This window comes from Macrotis lagotis, chromosome 2 (assembly GCF_037893015.1).
Source record: "Macrotis lagotis isolate mMagLag1 chromosome 2, bilby.v1.9.chrom.fasta, whole genome shotgun sequence".
Classification (NCBI taxonomy): Eukaryota; Metazoa; Chordata; class Mammalia; order Peramelemorphia; family Peramelidae; genus Macrotis; species Macrotis lagotis.
The window spans coordinates 197,965,759-197,975,501 of NC_133659.1; the positions used below are offsets into that span (position 1 = coordinate 197,965,759).

The window sequence follows — 9,743 nt, forward strand, 5'->3', positions numbered from 1 at the left end:
TATGCAGAGTACTATGCTGGGCATTGGAAAAAATACAAAATTTAGATAAACCACAATTCCAAGAAGAAAAAAAAAGATAAACTACAATTCCTACTCGCACAGAGCTTATGGTCTTATAATGAATTCTAGTCCATGTTAACAAGGTTTTCTCAGTTGGAAAAAAGAATAGGGACTAGATCCCTACCCCCACACCCAATGCAACTTTTTTTTCCATAAAAAGTATTGAAAATGTCTTTAATTGGCTTAAGGAACTAAGGTTTAGCCTATTTCGCTTCCTGATCACCTGGATTCAAAATAGCAAGTTCATGACTGGATAGTGCTCCTAAAGTTTGTAACCAGAGATCAGGAGCATGAAAAGAGCAGGGAAATTACCCTCAGCTGAATTCATGCAGTCACTATTCTAGAGGAGTATGCAAGCTCTTACTACCCTTTCCCTTCTGAGGATAATTGAATCTCTTTTTGTGAAGATGAATTATGAGGGTGTAATTTCAATCTAATTTCAGACCTAAATTACCAGGGACCAAGCTTGATTCAGTTCCAGCTCATGACAGAATATGAAAAATGTGCTTCATTTTACTGGATCTTAGTTATTACATTTTCCTAGTACAGACTGTGGAATAATCCAAAAACAAAAAATTAGATTTAAGAAGGTTCTTTTACAATTTCAAATCTCTGCAACTGAATTTTCTTTGTATTTCAAGGAGAAATCAGCAAAGCTAATAGTAGTTGAGAAAGGGGTGGCTAGGTGGTGCAGTGGACAGAGCACTGGCCTTGGAGTCAGGAGCACCTGGGTTCAGATCCGACCTCAAACACTTAATAATTACGTAGCCGTGTGGCCTTGGGCAAGCCACTTAACCCCATTGCCTTGAAAAATCTAAAAAAAAAATAGTAGTTCAGAAAAAAAATTATTTTCCAAAATTAAGAATTGCTTAAAGAAAAAAATATTATAGAGGGTTGATGTACCACAGAAGCCCTCTGAAGCTTTAGAACTTTAAAATAAAACTATTGCTTTATAAGTTGCATATTTTCAGGCTTTGTTGTTTGATTCGACTTGAAGCCCAAGTAAGATATAATTGGATAATATTCCAAAAATTTACTTCTAAATTAGTTATTTGGGAATCAGAATGTATTTTTCCATAGAAAGTTACAAATAATGGATAGTTTCACAGTCTAGTACAATATTTTTCAAACTGTCCCATAGAGGTTCTTTAAAATAGAAAAATCATAATGTAACAAATAACACATTGTCAAAATATATACTTTGCAGTTCTAAGTTGCACACAATCTGTGCAAGAAAACCATGTAAAATTAGCATAAATTTAACAATTCCTTAAAAAACTGGCTTATTATTGGTTTAGAATCAATCACTGAACAAGTACTACTGTGATTTATATACTTAGTGGAATAGTCAAACTAAATTATTTTTTGTACCACTGACCAGTACAGATATTGAGAACAAAGTAATGGTAGAGAGAACACCATTAAAAACAGACTAGATGATTTTGATTACATTAAATTAAAAAGCTTTTGCACAGACAAAACCACTGTAACCAAGATCAAAGGAAATGTAGTAAACTGGGAAACAATTTTTACAACCAGTATTTCTGACAAAGGCCTCATTTCTAAAATATACAGAGAACTGAGTCTAATTTTCAAAAAAACAAGCCCAATTGACAAATGGTCAAAGGATTTGCAGAGACAATTTACAGATGAGGAAATCAAAGAGATTCAGCTATATGAAAAATTGCTCTAAATCATTACTTATTAAAGAAATGCAAATTAAAGCATCTCTTTTTTCTTAGGGTTTTTTTTTTTTTTTTGCAAATCAATGGGGTTAAGTGGCTTGCCCAAGGCCACACAGCTAGGTAATTATTAAGTGTCTGAGGCTGGATTTGAACTCAGGTACTCCTGACTCTAGGGCAGGTGCTCTATCCACTGCACCACCTAGTCGCCCCTGAGATACCACCTCACATCTTTCAGACTGGGCAATATAACCTGTAAGGACAATGATCAATGTTGGAACGGATGTGGGAAATCTGGGACACTAATGCATTGTTGGTGAGACTGTAAACTCATCCAACTAATTTGCAATTACACCCAAAGGGCAACAAAAATGTGCATACCCTTTGATCCAGCAATACCACTACTGGGTCTATACCCTGAAGAAATTATGAAAAAGGGTAAAAACATCACTTGTACAAAAATATTCATAGCAGTCCTGTTTGTGATGGCAAAGAATTGGAAATTAAATGAAATGTCCTTCAATTGGGGAATGGCTTAACAAACTGTGGTGTATGTATATGATGGAACACTATTGTTCTATTAGAAACCAGGAGGGAGGGGAATTCAGGGAAGCCTGGAAGGATTTGCATGAACTGATGCTGAGTGAGATGAGCAAAACCAGAAAAACACTGTACACCCTAACAGCAACATAGGGGTGATGAACAACCTTGATGGATTTGCTCATTCCATCAGTGCAACAATCAGGGATGATTTGGGGCTATCTGCAATGGAGAATATCATCTGTATCCAGAGAAATAATTGTGAAGTTTGAACAAAGACCAAACACTATTACCTTTAATTTAGGGGGAAAAATCATTATCTTACTATGTAATTTAATTTTGCTATCTCTTATACTTTATTTTTCTTCCTTAAGGATATGATTTCTCTCTCATCACATTAAACTTAGATCAATGTATACCATGGAAACAATGTAAAGACTAACAGACTGCATTCTGTGGGGGGTGGGAGGAGGGAAGTAAGATGGGGGGGGGATTGTGAAACTCAAAATAAATAAAATCTTTCTTTAAAATAAAATAAAGTAAATATAATGGTGGATTTAAAGGAATCAAAAACATTAAAAAAATCCACAAACCCAGTCCCAGTAACAAATCCAAAATTTAGAAAAAATACAAATGAGATGAAAGCTATCTCTAGATTGTATTTATTTCTACTGATTTTGATGAGCAAGATGTTTCCCATTTAAAAAAAAAATAGTTTCATGGTTCCAGTAAAGTTAGAAAATTATTTGTAAATAAAACTCAGTGAATTTAAAAATAAAAATATAACTTTAGAATAGAAAATAAGTCAGTGCTTTCTGGGAGTTTAAAGAATTACACAAGAAAATGACTTGTAAAAGATAATTGTTTGAAGTATCTTACATAAAGAAATAACATATTCAAAACCATTCCAGATTACAAAGACTTTATTGATAGCAAAATTCACATCCATTTTGCTAAACAAAATACTTAGTAATATTGTTAAAATTAGAGTAAAACTCATCTGAAAACAAAGGCATTTCAGAAGATATTGCTGAAAGGGTCCTACAATTATCCTAAAAAAGTCTGTCAGACCCAGAAAGATGACTTCAATATTTTTGAGAATACCCAGGTGAGATAATTCCTTTTAACAAAGATGATATAAAAATATATACATATACACAAATACATAACCAAACATGCATATTTACATTTTTTCATGTCTTTAATCAATTTTCATATATGCATATAATCAATCAGTAAACATTTATTAAATGCCTATTTTGTATCAGACATTATGCTAAGCACTGGGCATTCAAAAAGTAGAAAAAAAAATTCCCTGCCTTTAAGGAGCTTACAGTCTAACAAGGGAGACAACATACAACTATATACATATATATGTATACATACAAACACACACACACACACACAGCAAATCTATATACAGGAACAACAGGAAAAAAATTAGCAAAAGGAAGACACTAGAATTAAGAGGAAATGGGGATTGCTTCCAGAAAAATATAGAATTTTAGTTTAGTTTAGACTTAAAAAGAAATCAGAGAGGGGAGAGGGAGGGTATATACTGTCCAATTATATTAAGATGGCTATATCTAAATCTAAATATCTGATGAAGAGGAAATATTAGATGAGATCAAAAATTATTTTCTTCATATCCTGGGTCTTAACTGATAGATGCTGCTGTTATCAGTCCAGTTGTGCTTACAACTGTCTCTCTCTTCTTTACACTCTCCCTCTTTATGATACTTATGGCAGCTACTGCTCATTGATAATTGTTTAACAGTCGTGCTGCTCATCCCCACAGAGAATCAGCCTTCCCAATTGCCTTTACTTCCTCTTTCTCCTCTCTTTTAGTTTCTGTGAACCACAGTAATATTTAAATAAGCTTTCCCCCCCACCAAATACATTGAGTCAGATAAGCGCTTTCATGAATTAGTCACACATTCAAACCTGGAACTAGCCCATTCCAAAATCATCTTTTAAAAAAAAAACATGTTAAACACTATTTTAAACAACTTTTTAATGTGGTTAAAAATGTTAACAGCAGCATCTCTTAGTAAAGGTCCAGTTAACATAGGGGAACAGGGCATGACATACATGATGGAAAAAGAGGAGGGAGGAGTTGGGGATAGGTATGAGGTAATTTCCATCATCTCAGATGGGCTGAGGTGATTCCTACCAATTATCTCAGTATCCAGTTTCTGTGAGAAAGTACTCGGGTAGGCTTGGGAAAAGTTCAACCTTTTACACTGAAGCCAAGACATTTCAGCATCTCAGAAGAGGCTAAGGTAATTCCCATCATGTATCTCAGTACCCAGTTTCTGTCAGAAAGTACTTGGGATGGGTTTGGGAAAGAAATTTAAGTGTTTACAAGGAAGCTAAATCATCTGCATTCAATGGGATGGAAGTCAGAAACCCAGGATAAGAAGGAAATAATTTTTGGTCTCTTCTAAAAAAAGAAAACCTCAGTTCTAGTCCTGTCTCAGACAAATTCTGGTTACATCATTCTCAGCAAGCCACTCAAACACTCAGTGGTCATATACAATCTTCTGATGATCTTGAATTTTTTCACAGAGGATTTAAAAAGTTTTATTCATATTAAATTTTAATATTACATTTAAATTATTCCTACTTTCTGAAAGGTTTTAGTAACAAAAGTAAAACAGTGAAGTAAAATTAATAATACAGCAATGTTATCTGAAACTGCAATCCACATTTCTCAATATTCTCCCATCATTATTTTTAAAAATTAGGAGAAATCAATTTTTTTCACTCTTATCTTTCATTACACTGGAGAAATTTTTTTTGTCATAAACATGCCTAATAAAATTCCAATCCCACAATAGCTGAATTAAAAAATGTCTTATTTCATAATGGACAAGTTTTACTACCAATCCTCTAGAATTACAGTGTCATTTTATCAAGCAGATCTATATTGTTAAAGGAAATATCCAAGCAAAAATTCTTACACTAAAGAAAGTCCCTAACCTTTCTAAAAGCTTCATGTAGTTTCATTACATTTTTCCAAGGCCATAGCAGCAGGGGCTTCATATTTAAAGCAAGTGGGGACAGCATAAATGTTTGTATGCATGAGTTATTGAAATATTAGATGTCTATAAATTTGGGAATAGGAAACTGCACAAAGCTATTCCAAATTAACTACTTTTCTGTTACTTTATCTTTCCAATTTTTTCATATATATATATATATATGTACATATATATAATGAAATCATTCTATTACAAATTCATTGGCAAAAAAATCACTGTAAATATTCTTTTACAAGCAAATTTTCCTTGCTCCTCAAATTTTAGGTATTTCTTGATCAATAATAATAAATAATTTTAAGTATTTTATTTTCTTGCAAATTTCTCCATTTAAATGAGAATAGTTTTACCTGTAAAAGATAAAAAGCTAATTATCTTTATAACTAATCCCATACAAGATATTCTATTGTAGGCCTGATATCAGATACATAGAGTTTCAAATGGTTTTAAGGAGTTAGGACAAGGGTAAAATACTATTATAAACTTAAACCAAAAAGAATTCAACACTGTACAGGAAAAAAATTAAAAGATAAAAACCATTTTGAACATAGGACAAACCTCTGCAACTAAGCAAGGAACAAATCTTTGATAAATCAAGAAACAAGAAAGGTGTCAGATAACTGGAAACAGTCAAATGTCAGTTTTTGTAAAAATTAGATTCTAGAACTTAGACAATCAATCAATCCCTAGCAACATATAGCTTAATAAGCAAGTGTTCTGTGTTTAGGAAAGAGACTGTCAGCTAGCATTTATTAGGCACCTTCCCTGTGCCAGATACTGGGTGCTAAGCACTGGGTATAAAAGGAAAGAAAAAAGACAAAATGCAGTCCATTTTCTCAAGGAGCTCTCCCAGTCAAATGATGGAGGCAATTTGCAAACAACTATGTACAAAAAAAAAAATATATATTCTGAACAAGCTGGGGAAACTCAAACAGAATGCACTAAGATTGAGGAGGACTGGGAAAGGCTTCTTACAGAAGATAGGACTTTGAGAACTGAAGGAAGCCAGAAAAGCTAAGAGGAAGAGATTGGGGAGGGGGGGGGTGAAGCAGGTATGCAGGGATAGGAGGGACAGTCAGCTCAGAGTTGGGAAATAGGAAGTTTTGTTCAAGCTACAGCAAGGAGGTCAGTATCACTGGATTCAATGAAGGGGAATAAAGTATGAGAAGACTGGAAGGGTAGGAGGACCCAGGTTATGAAGAGCTTGGAAAGCCAAGTAGTAGATTTTATATTTGATCCTATAGGTAATTGGGAGGCACTGGAGAAACTGTAAGGGTGTAAAAAGGAGGCAAGAAAGATGTGATACAGTTAGATCTCCATTTTAGGAGATCTGTTTGACAGTTAAGTAGAGGATGGATTGGAGTGAGGAAGAGACTTGAGGTAGGGTGACCAACCAGGAGGCCAGAGTTCAGGTATGGTACATGAGGTGATAAGGACCAGTACAACAGTGATCACAATAAGTCCATATAGGTTCATCAAAAACAAGCCAAGTTAAACTCAGTACCCAGTTTCAGTCAGAAAGTACTTGGGAGGGGTTTGGGAAAGAAACTTAAGGCTAAATCATCTGCATTCCAGCAGGGGATGAGATGCTAGAGAACAATGGGATGGAAACAGGTTTACTAGACAAGTGGATAGACAGTGACTTTTTTAATTTCAGTAAAATATTTCATGAGAATCAACCCTGATGGTCTCGCTCACTCCATCAGTGCAACAATCAGGGACAATTTGGGGCTGTCTGCAATGGAGAATAGCATCTATATCCAGAAAAAGAATTGTGGAGTTTGAACAAAGACCAAGGACTATTAACTTTAATTTAGGGGAAAAAACCTGATATCTTATTGAATGATCTCGCTATCTCTTATACTTTGTTTCTTTCCTTAAGGATGTGATTTCTCTCTCATCACACTCAATTTGGATCAATGTATACAATGGAAACAATGTAAAGATTGGCAAATTGTCTTCTGTGGGGGTGGGTGGGGAAGGGAAGTAAGATTAGGGGAAAAATTGTAAAAATCAAAATAAATAAAATCTTTAAGAAGTCAAAAAAAATAAAAAAAATATTTCATGAGAAAATGAATTTAGACTTGTAATGGTTCTGAAGTCATCTAACCTAACCTTCATTTTATAGTTGAAGAAACTGAGGTCCAGAAAGATTAGATGATTTGCCCAGGCTCAACAAGTAATCAGAACTCTTTCCACTTAATCACGAGATAGCCCTGGGAATAAAATGGAGAAATGTGAGCTGATTCATAACTTGTAAAATCAATAGATTCAAAGAGTGTTGATTAATAGAGCAATGTCAATATGGAAGGAATTGCAATAGCTTCCTAGCTCTGTTCAGTTCAACACTGTTACCAATGAATGGATAAAAATAAAAGATGTGCTTATCAAACTTGTGGAAAACACCAAGAGGGAAGGTAAAAATACCAAGCCACCGAATCAATTTTTTTTTTTTTAGTTTTTGCAAGGCAATTGGATTAAGTGGCTTGCCCAAGGCCACACAGCCAGGTAATTATTAAGTGTCTGAGGCCAAATTTGAACTCTGGTACTCCTTGACTCCAGGGCTGGTGCTCTATCCACTGTGCCACCTAGCCACCCCTGAATCAAAATTTTAAAATATTTCAATAGAATCCAACTAATGTCATCAGATCTAACAGGTAAATCTCAGGGACTATGGATTTTTTCTTCTTTGTTTTTCCATTGGGTTGAATTTTTTAAATGAATGTAAAATCCTACACAACAGGGAGAAATTCAATTTAACAGGAGTAAAAAAGACCAAAGTTCATCAGAAACATAATGTGATTGAACATGTGACAAAGCTGTCAAAAGAGCTAATGCAAATGAGGTGCAGTATTTAAATAGAGTGCCCACTGTAATTTCCACGATGAGACAATATCCAATATCATAGTCATACACCTGAAGATAGATGATGGAAAAAAATGGGACAGACACAAAGAAGAATAACCAGGTTTATGAAGTATTTAGAAATCATGTCAATATGAGTGAGAAAGGTTTGAAATAAATATTTGACTTTTATAAGAAAAAACTTAAGGAGTCATGATTGTTTTCTTCAAATGTTTGATGAACTACTGTGGAAAAGAGATTAAGATTTATTCTGTGGAGACTCTGTAGCCTTGATCTTTTTGCCCTACAACCATGCAGGGAGGCAATTCAGATGAATATAAATTAGAACTTCCTAATAAAATCTGCAATGATCAATGATGAATGACAGAGGCTACGTTGTTACGTAATGAGTTTCCCCTTAGATGGTAGGTTTCGCTAGAGCCTAATTGAATGTTTAATAGAGAGAATGGAGAAAGATTACTGCATAAAGCCAGTCTAGGATGACCTCTAATGGAGTCTTCCAATGCTCAGATTCCATGACCTGTAATTCTGAGATAAGATGTACACACACACACTACAGTTATTAGTATATAATCCATTCAAACATCTTAGCAAAAGTAGCAACTCAGAAAGGCACCTCTTTAAGCCTCTAATGACGAAGTTAAGCCAGGTTTGCGGCAGGTGCTGCCAGTCTCTAGGCAAGATGCAGCCCACCCTCAAGCCGGCCCCGTCCTCGCCCAGCCCTTGCTCACTCCTCTCTGCCAGGTTAAAGGAGGAAGCAGACAGGAAAGAGCCCTAATTCATGGAACGGGGCAGATGTCATTCATGGAAGAAACAAAACAGACGCGCCGCCCCCCCCCCCCCCCCCCGCAAAGTAGCGAAGTGAATGCCGGCGCCCGGCGCGGCAGGGGCAGGGCGCCCCCACGCCACCTCCGCCCCCTCCTCCGCGCCCCCCTCACTCTCCCACTCGCCGTGGCTCACTCACAGCCCGCCCCGGCTGCGGGGCAGCCGGCCCTGGGGTGGCGGAGGGCGAGTCGGGGCCGGCCGGGGAGGCCCGCTGCCCGCTCGTCCCTGTCCTCATCGGCGCTACTGCAGCCCACGCCGTCTGCCCTCCCCACTCACCCACCATTCCTACCCGGCCTCTGCCCGCCGGGGCGACTAGCTAAAGGGGAGGGCACGGGGCGTCCCCGGAACCCCAGCGCCTGCCTCGACTCCCCAGCTCCCGGACCCTCACTCACCCGGCCCGCCATCTTAAACGGCAAGTACGGCGCCCCCGCCGCAGCTTCGCCCGCTACGAAGCGCGCCCCCGCTGCGCAGCCGCAGAGCCGCAGAAGCGCGCACGCGCACCCCCGCCCGTGGCCTCGGAGGCGCGGCCGCGCGCGCCGCCGGGGCCCGAGATTTCCCGGCTCCTCCCTCCCCCCGCCTCCCCGGCCGCTGCAGCACGGAAAATGCGCCGATGCGGGAGAAGCCGCGGAGGAGGAGGAGGAGGAGGAGGAGGAGGAGGAGCTTCGCGTCGCCATTTTGAATTGGACGCTGGAAGCCTCCTGGAGGCCCTTCTTGGTCCACTTCTCCCCTG

At 37.8% G+C, this 9,743-nt stretch overlaps 1 protein-coding gene across 1 annotated transcript in view; it reads right to left on the reverse strand.

The window, feature by feature from the left end:
• Window positions 1-9,484, reverse strand: part of NSF (N-ethylmaleimide sensitive factor, vesicle fusing ATPase) — a 205,881-nt gene extending 196,397 nt beyond the window's left edge. The window contains exon 1 of the mRNA XM_074224391.1: window positions 9,406-9,484. Coding sequence (XP_074080492.1) covers window positions 9,406-9,417 — 12 coding nt within the window. The 5' untranslated portion in view covers window positions 9,418-9,484. The remainder of the gene's footprint in view (window positions 1-9,405) is intronic.
• Between the last annotated feature and the right edge of the window lie 259 nt (window positions 9,485-9,743).